Source organism: Hibiscus syriacus, unplaced genomic scaffold (assembly GCF_006381635.1).
Source record: "Hibiscus syriacus cultivar Baekdansim isolate YM2019G1 unplaced genomic scaffold, ASM638163v2 tig00001802_pilon, whole genome shotgun sequence".
NCBI classification, from domain to species: domain Eukaryota; kingdom Viridiplantae; phylum Streptophyta; class Magnoliopsida; order Malvales; family Malvaceae; genus Hibiscus; species Hibiscus syriacus.
The window spans coordinates 222089-240121 of NW_024061891.1; the positions used below are offsets into that span (position 1 = coordinate 222089).

General features: G+C 32.5%; 2 protein-coding genes and 1 long non-coding RNA gene across 3 annotated transcripts; 2 read left to right on the top strand and 1 right to left on the bottom strand.

Moving 5' to 3' along the window:
* Positions 1-7927: 7927 nt before the first annotated feature.
* Positions 7928-10433, bottom strand: LOC120134278 (polyubiquitin-like). Its single transcript, XM_039150735.1, has 2 exons — positions 10290-10433; positions 7928-9496 (listed from the first exon to the last, which is right to left on the bottom strand). The coding sequence occupies exon 2, from the start codon at positions 9494-9496 to the stop codon at positions 8123-8125; it is 1374 nt and encodes a 457-aa protein (XP_039006666.1). The 5' UTR covers positions 10290-10433; the 3' UTR covers positions 7928-8122.
* Positions 10434-14424: 3991 nt separating this feature from the next.
* On the top strand, positions 14425-15606 carry LOC120134298. Its single transcript, XR_005517155.1, has 4 exons — positions 14425-14518; positions 14614-14687; positions 14777-14820; positions 15162-15606. It is a non-coding gene; the product is annotated as an uncharacterized LOC120134298 (long non-coding RNA).
* A 557-nt stretch (positions 15607-16163) lies between these two features.
* On the top strand, positions 16164-16831 carry LOC120134289 (insulin-degrading enzyme-like 1, peroxisomal). The gene is made up of 3 exons (XM_039150740.1): positions 16164-16284; positions 16403-16514; positions 16670-16831. The coding sequence occupies exons 1-3, from the start codon at positions 16182-16184 to the stop codon at positions 16692-16694; spliced, it is 240 nt and encodes a 79-aa protein (XP_039006671.1). The 5' UTR covers positions 16164-16181; the 3' UTR covers positions 16695-16831.
* Positions 16832-18033: the final 1202 nt, after the last annotated feature.

The window sequence follows — 18033 nt, forward strand, 5'->3', positions numbered from 1 at the left end:
AAATTTGTGATTACCTGATTTTAAACATCTGTAGTCCATGGCCAGGCTTGATTGGATTGAGTCCTAGTTTTAAATTGATTTTCAAATCAATGTCCAATTCACTTAAATTGGTATTTTTTTATTTAATTAATAATAAATTATAAAAATATATTTTATATGAATATACAACTAAATCTAATAATAATATATTATTCAAATTATATTTGAGTTGGACCTGTAATTTACAACTTTTATTCATATTTGAGAAAAAAATTAAAATCTTTATATTTTAAGTTCTCATTATATATGTGTGTGTGTGATATTGCTCCGATAATAACTTAATAAACCAAGTAAAAACAGCAATATATTTTAAACTATATAGTTTTTTAAATGCTTAAGTATACAAAAGGTATCTATTTTATGCATTTTTTTTCAGTTTAGTATCTAACGTTTATTTCGTTTCAGTTTGGTGTTTAACGTTTTATTCTATAATTTGGTGTCTTTTATATACTTAAGCCTTTTTTAAAAATACCAATGAGTTAACTTTCATACTAGACTCGGTAAACCTTGAAAGTTATATTTAATAAATATATGGGTAAAATGGATTACATTTTTAATTTAAAAATTAAAAATAATAGTATATATAATGAAAACCACAAACCCTAAAATAGTTTTCTTTTAATCTCCTTAGATTTGTGATTTGTCCATAAAAGTATATTCTACATGTTTTGGCAAATGGAATTACTTATCTATCCTCAAAAGCCTATCGTGTGTACTTTGTTTATTCGTTTAGGTTTATTTAGAAGAATTTCCATTCTTGTGTTAAAAGAAAATATTTTAATTGTTTAAATATTACCACTCTAAAATTAGAAAGAAAAAAATGGGCTAAAAATTATGTGAATTCTCCAATCCACTTTTTTTTTAAAAAAAATCTTAACTATTACTAGTATAAAATAATCACTACAATTTTTTTAATTCAAAAAATAATAATATAAATGCAAAAAAATCTAAAAAAAAATCCAATAAAGACTTCCAAAACAAGGTGATTTAATTTTAACTAATTAAGGCACTAAACAATTGTTTTAGTTCATAATTAAAAAAACAAAATTGGGACCCATCATCATATTTCACTTTCAAAGCTCCTAAGAAATGGACATGGAAGGAGCATTGGTTCTAATTTTGACAACTAGAAAGCAACTTTGAATGTATTATTATATGCAATAAAGATGAGAAAAGATAGTCCCAAAATTTGGAGATTTGGGCATGTAGGGATGAGTTTGCACCCTTTTCAACTTCTATTTCATGGGATTGTCTCAAGAAAGGCGGGCTAATATACGGCGTTATCGGATACATTATAATATATTTAATAAATTCAGTTTAGCGCTACCTGAAATATCGAGTAATAACAATGTTGTAGGTGGAAATCATGAAGAAAATATTAAAAAATTTGGCAACCGGCAAACTTAGCTTGTCGGTTTGTGTCGATACAAATTAAAAATGTATCGATCCATAGCAATATAACAGGTAAAAATATGATAAAACCGGTGTCATTATGATAAAACCGGTAAAGCGCTACCGGATATATTGAAAGTGTCGATAAATTAATATAAGTGTCGACACTTTTGTAATCTAAAAGATAAGAAGTTATAGCGCCTAAAAGGTGTCGATACTTTATAAAAATGTGTCGATCCATAGCAATATAACAGGTAATAATATGACAAAACAGGTCTCGAAATGATAAAACCGGTAAAAAGCTACCAGATATATTGAAAGTGTCGATAAATTAATATAAGTATCGACACTTTTGTAATTTAAAAGAGAAGAAGTTATAGCGCCTGAAAAGTGTCGATACTTTATACAAATGTATCGATCCATAGTAATATATCCGGTAATAATATGACAAAAGAGGTCTCGAAATGATAAAACCGGTAAAAAGATACCGGATATATTGAAAGTGTCGATAAATTAATATAAGTATCGACACTTTCGTACTTTAAAAGAGAAGAAATTATAGCGCCTAAAAAGTGTCGATACTTTAAGAAAATGTTTCGATCCATAACAATATAATAGGTAAAAATATGATAAAACCGGTATCGAAATGACAAAACCGGTAAAGCGCTACCGGTTATGTTGAAAGTGTCGGTACTTTAATAAGTACGCGTAAACAAGTATCGACACTTTAAGAGAAATAGGTAAATATCCTCTCGAAAGTATCGACACTTCACATAAAAGTATCGACACTTATGTAATTGTATCGAACGCAATTACATCACCGAAGCATATTTAATCTGATCTCGATGTAGAATCCGACCAAATAAGATTATGCAACGCCCCTGATTCGTCTACCAAGTATGTCACAAAAAAACTCGGGATCATCATGTTTCTTATAATCAAAGTAAGCAATAAGCGCATTCACATCCCCATCGACGATTTCCTTTGCTTTGCCTCTTTGAAGTGCATTGTAGAGGTCTTTATGTGTAAATCCAACATTATGATAGCCCCCTGCCTGCTGCGTTAAATAGTTCATCACTTGTGACGTGCCAACACCGACCTCTTTCAATGTTGTTGCCTCATCGATATCAGCCTTACTTACAGCTCTATTAGAATGCATAAATGGTGTCATAGCAGGTGTGCACAATGCATGATTATGTTTCTGATAAGACTTACTTATAACCCACTGATCGTTTGTATTTATTGCTGTAACTACGATTCTAGCCTTGCATCCTGTTCTTGTGATTGGCGTATGAGCACGTTGACGATCAATGGTATTGACTTTTGATACTCGAAACCCTTCTTTGGAACAACAAAATTCTTGTGTCTTCACATTTCCTTCCATGTCAAGCCGTGTTGTTCCCCGACATGTACTAAACCCATGTTCCCGTGCGAATTCCTTGTAAAAGTACCAAGCTTGATCACGTGAAGAGAAGAGCTTACCAACCAATATGTCAGATTCATCAACATTATGTACTTTATTGCATTCCTCGGTTGGCTTAACATTGTCTGCATCAGTATGATCCATGCAAAAATTTTGTTGTGCAATTTCAGTGGTCCCAACAGGAGTTGATGGAGATGTATGTAAGTAAAGGTTCATTGAACAACATGTTTCAGTGGTGCTTTCAATAGGATGTGGTATTGGTAGTGGTGGTAGTTGAAGGGTGGGTACAACATTAAATTTGCAGGACATATTCAGGTATGTACAATAACTACAGAATTCAATAACTTTAAAGTAATATGTAAAATTACAATGTAGGTGGTAAAATTAGACTATTTTAATGACAAATGATATAATGTAATAGGTAAATTGACAATGTAACCAGTAAACATATACCGTTTAATTATAAAACAGGTTAACATAAAGTATCGACACTATTAGATTTTGTGTCGATAAATATAATGTAATAGGTAAATTTCTAATGTAACCGGTAGAAATATACCGGGTTCATGAGAGAATAGGTCAACATAAAGTATCGACACTTTGTTTAATTTGTGTCGATACATTTTTTCAAAATGAATAGCAAACGAGGTGTACGCATAAAGTGTCGATACATTTTTAAAAAGTATCGATCCTCGAAACATCGAAATCGATAATTATTATATAACAGGTAAATTTACAATGTAACCGGTTAAAATATACCAGTTAATTAGAAAATAGGTCTACATTATGTATCGACACTCTTTAAATATGTGTCGATACTTTTTTCCAAAATAAAGCACAAACGAGTTGCACGCATAAAGTGTCGATACATTTAAAATTGTATCGATCCTGAAAACATCGAAACCGATATTTATAATGTAATAGGTCAATTTATAATGTAATTGGTTTAAATTTACCCTTTTTATGAGAAAATATGTCAATATAAGCGCTACTTATTACATTATATAAGCGCTACTTATTACATTATATAAGCGCTACCTAATTTGTTATTGTACTTGATAATATTTTCGGTTAAATACCTATTTTATTATATAAGCGCAACCTATTACATTATCTAAGCACTACCTAATATGTTATTGTGCTTGATAATATTTTCAGTTAAATGATATAACATAACCGGTCTAAATTTTAACCGATCACGCCATTTTTAACCGTTTTTTAAGTGCCTCACACCAGAAGTTCCCTATTTCACCTTTGTTTTTTTTGACCGACCCCGAGGGTTTTGTTAAATCAATTACAAAGAAAGTCCACTATGACAATGAGGTTTTTGTTTTCATTTTATTTTGGTACGGGGTTTGTTGAATTAATAAATGAACCTTTATATTGGCAGTAGAGTTAAAAGTTTGGGTAAACTATGTTATACGTCATTGAACTTTAAGGTTAGTTACAATAAACCAAAAGTTGATATTGTTTTAGTATTAAATTTTTAATTTGGTTTAATGTAAGTTCAAATTGTTAAACTCATACAATGTAATGACGTGGATGAATTTTTTTTCGTCATTGAATATAAATTTACTGACCCACACAGGTCACCAACCCTCTTTTGAACTAAATTTAAAACTGTCGCCTCTTTACCATTATCATTATTGTCTTTGCGACTTTTTATGACAATTAGTGGCATTGAGAATATTCTTCCATCATCACCGTCACCTCCGTTTAAATCATTAAGTCATTGTAATTTTTTTTTTTTACAATCACACAAACAACCATTAGCTCTCAACCACTCGAGCCACCATCGAACTAAACTCCCATAACCCTTCACCTATAATCATAATCATAATTGTCATCATTCTCACTAAACAATTATAGATTAATATGAATTAAGTTATCTTAGTGGTTAAAGAGATTGTTGTTATCCTATAGGTCCCGAATTCAAACACTAATGATTATACATGATATTTAAGCGTTCATTGTTAAATTTTTGAAAGTCTTTAAAATAAATATTATCACTTATAATAACTTTAAATTCATAAAAAAAAACCAAAGATATACTTTAGCATAAATTCAACAATCTCACAACTTTCCAAAAGTTATATGTTCCTTTAACCAATAAGTAATACCAAAATCAAAATACAATCAAATTTGACCCCAAACTTGCCCACGCAACAACCAAGTAAAATCAAAATCTAGAAGAAAAAAAAAGTTAGAATAAAAAGAGAAATATAAACAATTATGTTAGCTCTAATGAACAATCGAAAAATGGCAAGAGAGGGTAAATTGACATTTTTTAAATTTTGGTGGAAGCAATCGAAAAATAAAAATTTTGCACAACGATTTAGAGTGGTTCGACTTCTAAATTAAATCTACATCCACTATCTTACCTATCCACACTAAGGATTTCTCAACTCCACTAGATTTGCAAACCTTTAAGGATAAGGTGTAACCTTACAAAGACACACAACGTTTATACCTCAAAACCTTGTTTACAAACTTTCCCAAAGAGAAATTACAAACTTAGCAAACAAAAGAAAACTTCACAAACGCAAATGAGTTTGCAACTAATTAAACACACACCCAAATTACACTTGAGCAAGAATAAACAAGAAGCTCACAAGTGTATTTACAAAGAATTTGACAATTTAGCACTAAAAACTTTTTTGATGTTGAAATGATCTTGCAATTAACTTTCTTGTTGCTCTCCATTTGAATCTTGGTCTATTTTATGTCTTCTAACATCAATCTAGCTGTTTGGAGTCATTGAGGATTGAATAGATCCGTTAGATTCATTAATTTTGAGCATTTAATGCTTACATGGACATTTGATAGCGAGACTGAGCCTTCCAACTGTCAAATTTATAGCTGTTAAACCTTTAGTATCAATATTGCATGAATCTGTATCGATACCTACCATTCGGTCTCAAGACTGGGACCTTGGTATTGATACCAAAAACCCTTCTGGAATATTGGTATCGAGACTGCTTGAGTGGTCTCGATACTGACAGTTGATTTGACAAAAATTAAGTGTTTTGAGCTTAAAAAATAATGTTTATAAAAAGCGGATTAACTCAAAAACACTTGAATTATTTTTAACACTTAAAAATACTTTAAAATTGTTTATGACATTATTTATAAATATTGTGAAATAACAAATTTTAACAATTTAAAATATTATAATAATCATGTTATATCAAAATCAAAATTTAGTTCAATAATCTCCCCTTTTTGATACAATAAAACTTTTGTGAAAAATTAATTTTAAAAGATTTTTCATATTTTGTGAAAAATAAGTCTCCTTAGAAAACTAATTTATGGCTATCAAATTTACACGTATACATATTTCTCCCCTTTTTATATTATAGCAAAATCAAATTAAACTTCAAAATATAAAATATGTTAGTGTAATAGGGAACTCAAATATTCAACATAAAATAATCAAAAGTCAAATTATGTTTATCATAAAATAATCAAGTTTAAAAGCATAATATCAACATCAATAATTCAAACATCAATCCATAAAGTATCAACAATAAGTATCAAACCTAAGGTAACATAAAGTTCCAAAATAAGTCATAAAGTGCATAAGTCCAAATCAAAATGCAAATGTCCTAAAATGTCAAATAAATGCCTAATCTTCCGGAGGCGGTGGCGAAGGAGAATGAGGCAACAAGTAATGATCCATGGAAGCCATATTAACACGTAAGTCCCTGAAGTTTCTCTTTCTGCCTAGTTGTCCTGGCAGTGGTTCCCTTGCGCCGTGTATCTATTTTGATTTCTGTACGACCTATAATGTTGAAAAATGCCTTTCGGCTTTCAGGAGAGGTGGTAAGGTTACCTAAAGGTGCTTCGCTGCCAGTAACACTCAAGGTTCTCGAGCATGAATTGTTCCACTTCTGTCCGATCAAGGCTAGTTTCTTCCCTTCCTTTTAGGCTACTTCTCGTAACTCGACTATGGTGGCTTATTGAATGCATTTTTCTATGGTGCAGCATATTATCAACAACATTTCATTTGCACCAATCGGCCTTCTCAACATGTTCAACAGCAGCGGTGCAATGGATCAGTACGAAGTGCAAACAACAACATCTGCCGAGAAATCCCAGTTCTTCGATGGCGAGGTTTCCTCAGAGTTGACATCATCTCTCAGCAACAACTGGTGTCCAACCACGAGGATCAGCCTAGAATCAGGGGTTGTGGGAGGTTCGGTGCTTACTCATCACACGTCCGTTGAAGTGCAGCATATTTAGACTCGAATCCCTACGAGCAGTCTGTACATCTCCTCCGATGGGACCGGCAGAGTTGGTGTTACCAATCCAGTGGCTGGGTTATGGATGTATCTCGACGGACATTGAAAGGAAGAAAAGAATGCCTCAAAATTTTATTACCAATAAAAAACCAGACCTAAAAAACCAATGAACCCATTACAAAATTACACCGAAAGCGCAATACATCAATCCGCCATCTTTAACCAATTCTAGATATAGCTAAGCTGCTCCACAACTAAAGCAGCAACCTCCTTCACCAATGTGGTAAACAGGGGCGAGCAAGATCCAGGCTCCTTAATCCAATTTGGTAAACATGCATCGTAACATGGATGACTTTTGTTAATAACTTAAATTTAACTAGAATCATCTTTTCATTTTAAAATTGAATATTATTCATTTAAATATAATAATTTATATTTCAAAAACATGGTTTGTTAGACATCAACATTTCAATTTTATGTCACTTTCAATTTATAATATATAATTTAAAATTTAAATTTGTAATGTCAAACCATGAGAAAGAAAACAATTACCTCGATCAGATAATTTATGGATGAACGAGTTCATTTATCAAAATAAAAATAACTACATGACATTATTGCATTGTTACGCTTTTACTAGTAAAAGTTGTTAAAAACAAATGGAATGTGCAAGTTTTTACAGGATGAAGAGGCTTAGCACACACTGAATTCAACGAATTCTATAAAGTTAAGATTCATTTCACGAGGAAGTCTTGTGCATAAAGAAAATGACAGCTGAAAATTCCAAATGCAGAGATCGTCCAGAAACATCCACAACAAAACGCAAAATTACTAAAAGCCAAAGCAAATTCGTTATTATAGGTCTAATAGAAGTAAGCCATTATGGCCAACCAGATTTAAAGCTGAAACAGCCATCACACAAGCAACCCATTCAAATCTGAAAACCAAACATATAGCTATAGTTCAAACAAGCTTAGACATCATTTAAAGGCCGAAAAGGCCACCTACAAACACAGACCATCCTTACTTAGAAACCACCGCGAAGGCGAAGGACAAGATGCAGAGTGGACTCCTTCTGTATGTTGTAATCTGCAAGAGTTCTCCCATCCTCCAGCTGCTTTCCAGCAAAAATCAACCTCTGCTGATCTGGTGGGATTCCTTCCTTGTCTTGAATCTTTTCCTTAACATTGTCTATGGTGTCTGAACTTTCAACCTCCAATGTTATTGTCTTCCCGGTTAAGGTCTTTACAAAGATCTGCATCCCACCACGCAAGCGTAACACCAAGTGAAGGGTTGACTCCTTTTGGATATTATAGTCTGCCAATGTCCTCCCATCTTCAAGCTGCTTGCCGGCAAAGATGAGCCTTTGCTGGTCTGGGGGAATACCCTCCTTGTCTTGGATCTTTGCCTTCACGTTGTCAATCGTGTCTGAACTTTCGACCTCCAAAGTGATGGTTTTCCCGGTAAGAGTCTTTACAAAGATCTGCATACCACCACGCAGGCGCAACACCAAGTGAAGAGTCGACTCCTTTTGGATATTATAGTCAGCCAACGTCCTTCCATCTTCAAGTTGCTTGCCAGCAAAAATGAGTCTTTGCTGGTCTGGGGGGATACCCTCCTTATCTTGGATCTTTGCCTTCACGTTGTCAATTGTGTCTGAGCTTTCAACTTCCAAAGTGATGGTCTTTCCAGTAAGAGTCTTCACAAAGATCTGCATACCACCACGAAGGCGGAGAACCAGATGGAGAGTAGACTCCTTTTGGATGTTATAATCAGCAAGAGTTCTTCCATCTTCAAGCTGTTTTCCTGCAAAAATCAATCTTTGTTGGTCTGATGAGATTCCTTCTTTGTCCTGAATTTTGGCTTTCACATTATCAATGGTATCCGAACTCTCGACCTCCAATGTAATTGTCTTTCCGGTGAGAGTCTTGACAAAGATTTGCATGCCACCACGAAGACGAAGCACTAAGTGGAGGGTGGACTCCTTCTGGATGTTATAGTCAGCCAGTGTCCGACCATCTTCAAGCTGCTTTCCAGCAAAGATAAGCCTCTGTTGGTCTGGAGGGATTCCTTCTTTGTCTTGGATCTTAGCCTTGACATTATCAATAGTGTCAGAGCTTTCAACCTCCAAGGTGATCGTCTTTCCAGTCAGAGTCTTGACAAAGATTTGCATACCACCTCGAAGTCTAAGCACCAGGTGGAGCGTGGACTCTTTCTGGATGTTGTAGTCAGCCAGTGAGCGGCCATCTTCAAGTTGCTTGCCAGCAAAAATAAGCCTCTGTTGGTCTGGTGGTATTCCTTCCTTGTCTTGGATCTTTGCCTTCACATTGTCAATGGTGTCCGAACTCTCCACCTCAAGGGTGATGGTCTTGCCAGTGAGGGTTTTAACAAAGATTTGCATCTATTAAATCAAAGGATCAAAAGAAATTAGTATCTCAACAGTTCACAATATTAGGTAAAATCAAACAGAAACAAACCATAAATAAGAATCTAAGAACGTGAATTATAAACCATCCATTATATTAGGGAATTTAGAATTAAGAAAAGGAATTCCGCAAGACAATCAAAAAGCCCCCTATTTAATAAGGAAAACAAGATATTTAAAATTCTTAAACTGAGATAGGAATACTACATATCAAAACTCTAAACAAACCTAACCAGCATAAATAAATTAAATTAAATTTCCAAGAACACATAGTCCACAAATTTGAAAATTTTACATGTTTACAACTGAATCTAGACAAACAAAGTTGATTCATTAAGAGATCTATCAATAATTTTAACTATCCTCATTTCAGGCAACACATTCAAGATGATATGACTAACAAACAAGTTTTGCTTTATCAAAAATATACAAAATCGAATCAGTAATATTAAAGAAATTAAGACTTTAAATTCGTCAAGAGATCCGCCAATCATTTCACCATATCCTCAATTCAGGCTAACATATTCAAGATAATACGATTAACAAACAAGATTCGATTAATTAAAAGTGATAAATCCAAAATTCATAGAAGCCATTAAACTATCGAAAGATGGAACAGAATTTAAAGCAACTATGATTGAAAATTCCCAATAAATTAACAAGCCTCTTTTCAGGTATAATATTGAAGATAATACGATGAAAAAACAAGATTCTCTTGATTAAAATATAAAAAATAAAATCCATAACTAATGAAAAAAAAACCGATTACCTTGAAAACCTAATTGGAAAAAAGCTTTGAAGCGTTGAGAATGGAATTGTCTGCCGATCGAGGAAAACTAAAGTGGCTAGGGTTGGGAGATTTACGCCTTTTTTTATAGATGGGATTTGCCCACTTCGTGACGATATTGTCAAAAATACAACCTATCTGTTCCTGCCACGTGTACTTCAAACCCGAATCCCGCGCTCAATTTTTTTGTTTGTTTGTATAAAATAGATAACATAAATAGCAAAAGCTTAAATATAGGCATTTATCTATATTTTTATGCTTTATATAGCATCCTTAGAGGTGTATTTATATCTATCTATATTTAAATTTGTGATTTAATTTGTAATTACAATAATGATTAAAAGAATGATTATTATTCTTAAATGTCACAGGTTTAAACGACTGAGTGACTGAAGTATTTAGAACATATACTATTTTATAATTACTTAACTTAATAAAAAAATAATAGTTTAAAAATTTCAAAGATAATTAATATTATTATAATTTTATGTTTATTTTTTATATTTATCTGATTAAAAATATATATTTAAATTATACTTTTTAGGTGTTTACTATTTTTATCAAAATAAACTACTAATGTTTCATAATTTCATTCCATTGTTTGTTTTAAGGTTGATATGTTACAAATGATTAAAAAAATCTTTTAATCGATGAATGCCTGACACGTGGTACATTTTAAATGATCAACACTATATATTAAAAATAAAATTAAATGGATAATTTAATTAAAAAAATCAATCCTATTCTTTTTCTCAACAAATAATCCTCCCTAAACTATTTTAATATCATTGTCGATTCAAATATTTTTAAACTTGGTTATATTTACTGAAATTATTTTTAGTTTACTATTACACTGGTTTAAATTATTAAAATTTTATGATTAAATCAGGTGTATTTTTTTAAAAAGGGTATAGTTGACTTCTAATGTTGCACTGATACGGGTACGGGGATGAAGACGAAAAACGACAATTTCTAAAATTACAGTGTACGGGATGGCAATGGTATGCCATATAAAATATTTTTTGATTAAGTTAAGGTGATTACAAAGTAGTATTTATTCTAAATATTCTCAACCATTTGACAATGAACGCTCAATCACCCTGCTTATAGGAACAATGATGATTCGTTTAATTATTGAGGTAAGTTGGTTCACGCATGCCATATAAAAAATTTAAAATTATAAATAGATGTAAGAAATCATAAATAAAGTCAAGAATACATAGAAAATTTGTGTAACACTCTAATCTAACCCTAATTAAAATCCTAACATTTGATACTTTTTCCAAATCCCTAAATTAATTTTAGTGGCTAATTCGAAAATATTGTAAAAATTATTTCCATATTCGAAAGCCCTAGAAAGCTCAGTGATTAACTGACAATTATACCAAATATTCTTTAAATTCTATTCTACCTCTTCTTCCTACCCGCGGCCGCTTCTTCTTCCTTTCCTTTCTTTTCCATATTCGACAGAACCGATTGGAGGCAATTCCGGTGAAAGGGTTGTGTAAGTTTTTCCAGGAGACAGGGTCGGAGATGCTTTAATGGAGAGCTTGTGAGAGCCTTGACATGTTTTAAGAGAGCCATTGTTGAAAGCGAAGTATAAGAAACCAGGGCGAGAAGGGTGTCGCTGCAAATGGTGTAAACAAAAACGACACCGCTTTGGCCCGCCGTCCCCATGAAGCAAAGCTGCCAAACTCACAACGTTCAAACCACCGTCATCCTATAAATCCTCTCTCTTTTATCAAACACCCCACTCCCTTCCCTCTTCGTCTCAGCAAACCCACCGTCGAACACCATCCCGATACTCGCCAAAATTACCACTGAGGACATCTTCGAAACGTCAGATAAGATTGACCGTCTTCGAATTAGATCAATCATACTCTACCACCTGACATGTCTTCAATACGTAACCCAGCTGTCCCCGTACTCATAAAAAACGTATCATGTACTTGAAACGGATTCTTTTCCGTCCTCGTGCTTCTTAAGTTGACTTTCTTAGATATAATTAAATATTCCTTTCATAATAATTTAATTATAATATAATTAAAAAGTTACACATATAATAGACAAGCAATCTTATAACTGTTGAAATTCAAATTCGAAAGGATTTATTTGATATGTATATGATGTATCAACTAATTAATTGTTAGCTAACTTTGAATAAAAATTTTAATGCGATGACCCATAAAGCATGGGGCTAATGGTGAAGTAAAATCATTTGTATAACTTGTTTTTGGATAACATTCCTTTTATATAAAATTTAGGTAAAGGGGTAGATGAAATCTTTGTACTTATTTTTAAAAAATTAATGTGAATTTCGAATTATTTTTATTCTTAATGCCATCCTCAAATTTAGAAAAATCTAATATGTCCCTTTGACTAACGTTTTCCTTCGTTGATTGTTATGGTACAGACGTAACACTTCATAGTGCTGACATGACAGTTTATAGTGGTTGTTACATGGATAATGACGTTAGGGGTGTGCAAATCCGGGTACCCGATTTTTGGGTACCCGGAACTTCGGGTCGGTGATTTATCGGTCCGTGTCCCGACCCGGATGTTACCGGTACCCGATAATTGGGTACTCGATACCCGTTTTTCTTTATTTTTCATTTTCAAATTATTAATTTTAAAAAAATATACACAAATTTAAATGTTCGAAACTTCGAATTACATAATGTAATATCCGAACATAAAATTTAAAAGTTTGAAATACAAAATCTAATAATCTATAATATAAACAATTCATTATATATTATATTATATTATATATATATATAAAATAAAAACTAATCGGGTACCCGGAAAAACTAGATTTTGTGACCCAGGCCCGACCCGGGAAATGTCGGGCCAGGTACCCGACACGGTCGGATAATTTTTTTTAGGTTCGGGTCGGCGGATCGTGTCAACCGGGTCGGATAGTTTTGCACACCCCTAAATGTCGTGACATATGAGCTAAATTATTTTTTATTGAGTTCGTGTTTTTTAAGTTTAGAGATTTATTTCATTTTTTAAATATTTTAAATTTAAAATTTAAACTATACAAATATACAAAAAAATAAACATAAAAATACTAAAAATAAAAATTAAATTACTAAAAATTAAAAAAAATATTAACTAGGGTGATTAAAAATATTAATGTTAAATAATTTATTAAATTTAGAGGCGGGTTCTAATGTGAGTTTTATTTTGTTTAGTAATATAATTATACTATTATGGTTGTACATGTCAATTTTAATGAGAACTTTATTTTATTTTTATTTTGTAGAGACAAATTTTCTATACCTTAAAAAAATAAATATTAGGGATGATAGAAAAACCTCAAACACGTGGAGTTTATATGCACGTTGACTTTAATAGAGTTGTTTTAAATAGAAATTGATAGGGTAGGGTAATTTTCTATTAATTTTTTTGAGATCGTGTTTAGATGAAGTTTACTTTTTCTTATTATGGTATATTTACTAAAATGTTATTCTTAATTGTATAACTATTTTTTAATATTTTTTAATTATATAATTTCATGATAATTCATCCAGTTATTATGTTTATTTAATTCAATGTTATAAAAAACTAGAGATAAAAAAGGTTAGGTTTATAAAAAAATAAAATTTGTGCAAGATGGACTGTTTATATAAATAAAATCAAGTTAAATTTGAATTAAATAATAATAATATAAAAGTTTAATATTTTAATAATTTAATTTTTGTTTTTGGTATTTTATATATATATTTTTTGAATATTTTTACATTTTAAATTTAGAATATTTTATTTTTCTAAAAAATCAAATAAGGCAATGAATTTTAAAAAAAATCAATTTGATCATTGAACTTTACAAAAAAATTAATTTAATCCATTTGTTATGTTATCAGCAACATCATCAATCATTATGGATGCCACGTCAGCATTGTAGATCACTATGTCAACATTATGAATTATCATGTCAATATCGTAATGATCAACGACGAAAATTATTAGTCAAAGGATCACGTTAGACATTCTTTTTCTAAATTTAAGAGCTACATTAGGTGCAAAAATTATTCGATGGCCACGTTAATTTTTCTTTTTTAAACTACAAGGGTATCAAGTACCTTTTTGCCTAAAATTTAACCCGACTTACAGCACGGAGGCAGCATAAATGCATTCACAGCTTCTGAGATGACCAACTATTACTTTGATGTCATCACTGATTGCTTTGAAGAAGCTCTGGACCGGTAGATGTTTGTGCAATCTTTCTTTGGATGTTATTTTCATCGATGTTCTTGTAATTTACGTGAGATTGTGTATTTTCGTGTCAGTTGCTCTTTAGGTTTGCACAGTTCTTCATCAAACCATTAATGTCAGCTGATGCTACCACGAGGTAAATTAAAGCTGTTGATTCTGGTTATCTCTTTGGTTCTTGGTTTATTTTAACACATGGATTTCCTCTACTTTAATCCATAATTAATCAACACAATCTTTTCCTTTTCTAGAGAACCAGAAAAACTTATTGTCTGATGTGTGGAGAATGAGCCAGGTATTATTTGCTTATTGTTGAATCAGTCCGTCTACTGAAAGATTGCAAAATCTAGCTCTGAACTAATTTAAAATGTTAATAATTTTTCCTTTATTGTTATTAGTTTTTCTGGAAGAAATGGATCCTAGAATTAGTCCCCCATCTCCCAAATCCCAATTGCAACTTCATTATTTTATAATTGCACCCCCGTCAATTCCTTTTATGGTGGTCATTGTTATCACTTTTGCTTTAGTGATTAAAACCAAAGCCCAAAATCTATTGTCTTTCATAAGAACATCTTGTAATGTTCTCTATAAATCACGTAGAAAATTCCATTTTCTGCATGTGCTTGTCATGTTTAGGTTCTCATACTAATTTAGTGTTTGGCTGGACTTTTCACATGGAAGCAAGTCACTTACTAACGACTAATGTGATTAGTTCCTCAAAGTGGTGAACTGAGCTTATGTTGGGAAGTGTTGTCTCATCCTTTGATGTTGATAGACGAGGATGATTGAATTACGACGTCATTAAGGACTGTTAATCAATTGCTTCTTCAGGTCCTGTTGAGGGCTTATGGTGTGCATGGTTATTGTGGTTCCATTGCTATTTTCCTTAATAAGCGAAAGATATCTGTGATTATTAAACACACTGGGTTGCTGTTTGTATTTTAGCGGTTTTCGTGAATCGCCATGCAATTTAGTCATCTCAATTGGTTGATTTATACCATTAAAATAGGTTAATAATTGTTAGAGTAAGCACACTTTTAGAAGCTTCCCATCTTTGTGTTTCTTGAAAATAAATAAGAATTCTCTGGATTCTGCATAGTTGGTCAATTAACCTAGTGACATTGGAGATGAATTATCACAAAACTGAATGAAAAGGTCCATAATAAAAAACCATTTATCATGCTGATGACAACTAATTTAGCATTTATTTATATATATATTCACCCCCAAGACTTCTGTATGGATGTCTTTGATTCTGAGATGCTTTTACTTTTTTAAAAAGATGCTAAGGTTTTCTTTATCTTGCCTGGATTTCTTGGATGGATTAGATTTTAAGTTCTTAATTTAATTACCCTACTTACTTTTCGAGTATTCTCTTGTTTTTCAACATTCCTTCAGTATGAAAGGGTAGGATCTTGCACTGGATCTTAATTTTGAGATACAGATGTATATCTTTCTTTCTCAAACAATTTCTTTGGTTTTCTTCCTTTTTTGTTCTTTTATTCTGTTGGATGTCTCTGATATTTCCCCCTGATCTCTTCACAGTTTACTGGTCTTTCTTTCGGCGTGTTTTGAACTTGTAAAGAAAGAAATGACCTCTAGTCCATTTTCTTATGCCCATCACTTGTTCAGGTACAGGGAACTGGGATACTCTGGATGTTAACCAAAAGCAAAGGGAGTAGAACAAGGCAAGAACTCCTTAAATTCTATAAAGAGAAATATTCAGCCAACCTCATGCATCTGGTCGCGTATTCAAAAGGTTAGTAACTAAAATTACAGCAATTTAAATTTAAGTCTGGGGAGTTTGGTAAGAAGAAAAGTTGTTGCTATAGTTCTTCGAATCATCAAAATCACAATTTCTTTGTTCTATATTTCAGAAAGCCTTGATAAAATTCAGAGTCTGGCCGAGGACAAATTCCAGGAAATTCGAAACTATGATAGAAGTCATTTCCAGTTTCCCGGTCAGCCTTCACATCCGAACACCTTCAGGTATACGGTGCTGTTTATGTTGCCTATGTATTGTCTATGCGCTATGCTTGTCAAGTTTCGAGAAAAGAAAGCAAACCCCTTCCGCAAGGTTCAATATTCGAAAAGGGTATTTTTTTGGGCTCTTTTTCTGCTTATTTTTTCTTTTGAATTGTCAGATTCTTGTCAGAGCCGTTCCAATAAAGCAAGGCCACAAATTAAGGATTGTATGGCCAATCACTCCAAGCATTGTTCATTACAAAGAAGGGCCATGCAGGTATCTCGGTCATCTCATTGGCCATGAAGGAGAAGGATCTTTATTTCATGTCTGGAAAAAATTAGGTAGGTTGCACGTCACTATATGCTTTAGGTAATCCAGTTTGGACATATCTTAAAATTCTTGTCCCCCTATAATTCGGGATGCATCTTTTTAAAATCTACGTTAAATGTAGACATGTTTTACTTTTTGGTTCTCATATTCACAAAATACCAGTCCATGCATATCCGCGGGTGAGGTAGATATTAGAACAAGATACAGTTACAATATGAAAGAATACGAGTCATCTTAAAATGCCTTGAATGCAGGTAAAAGAACTCACTCAGAAAAAGTAGTCCTGTAAATAGGTTTGGACTCTGACACTAATTCCTAAGAAAGTCAATAACAAATATGGTATTACTTGGGATGAACAAAATTTAATTTGACTTGAAAAAAATTGAATTTCAAGTAACTTAATTGAGTTATTTGGTTTTTTGAATTGTTTGATTTTTCAAATCGAGTCGAGCTGGATATTGGTCCTTGACAACTCGAATAAACCGAATAACAAATTTATGTAAATTCCAGTTTGGTCCCTGACAGTTTTGAAATATGTATATTGGTCCCGGTCCTCCAATATTGGCAGAACTATTGGCTATTAAAAGGGGTTTGGAACTCTTCTTGGAGTCTCGGAGGGATTCAAAGGGGAGGCTTATATTAGAGTCCGATTGTTTAGTTGCGTTGGAGTGGATTAAAAATCCCGGTTCTTGCACTCCATTGTTTGAGTCTGTGGTGAAAGAAATTGTTAGTACTGTTATGAATAGGGGTGTTTTTGTTAGGCATATTAAGCGATCTGCAAATTATGAAGCGGATGAGTTTGCTAAGTTAGGGATTGGTTAATGTTGTGTTTTCTGGTATATGAATTGGTCATTAGTTTTGTGGATGTATTGTGGTTGTAATTGGTTGGCTAGGTACTCTTGATGTACTTGGTATTTTACTAATAAAATTTTGAGGTATTCCTTCCAATGTCCGTTGAGTTATTTTTGTAGTTTGACGGTTAAGAAGGTGGTCTATTTTGAGGTATTCTTTTCCTCCTTCCAATGTTACTAATTGATTAGTCCAACTTAGGATTCCGCAGGGATTTCTGCATTTGAGATAGAATATGAACGTTGGATGGAAGAACAAAATAAACACATATGTGAACTGAGGGCTACTGACGCTTCGCTCCCCACTGGAGCAAAATGGTGTGTTTTCATAGATAACCTGAGCAGAAGAGGGCCGAGAAGAGCT

Coding starts and splice junctions, on each gene's coding strand:
- LOC120134278 (XM_039150735.1), bottom strand. CDS start 9,496: ATGCAAATCTTTGTTAAAACCCTCACTGGCAAGACCATCACCCTTGAG.
- LOC120134289 (XM_039150740.1), top strand. CDS start 16,182: ATGTTAACCAAAAGCAAAGGGAGTAGAACAAGGCAAGAACTCCTTAAA. Junction 16,285..16,402: donor TCTGGTCGCGTATTCAAAAG/GTTAGTAACTAA, acceptor TCTATATTTCAG/AAAGCCTTGATAAAATTCAG. Junction 16,515..16,669: donor TCACATCCGAACACCTTCAG/GTATACGGTGCT, acceptor TTGAATTGTCAG/ATTCTTGTCAGAGCCGTTCC.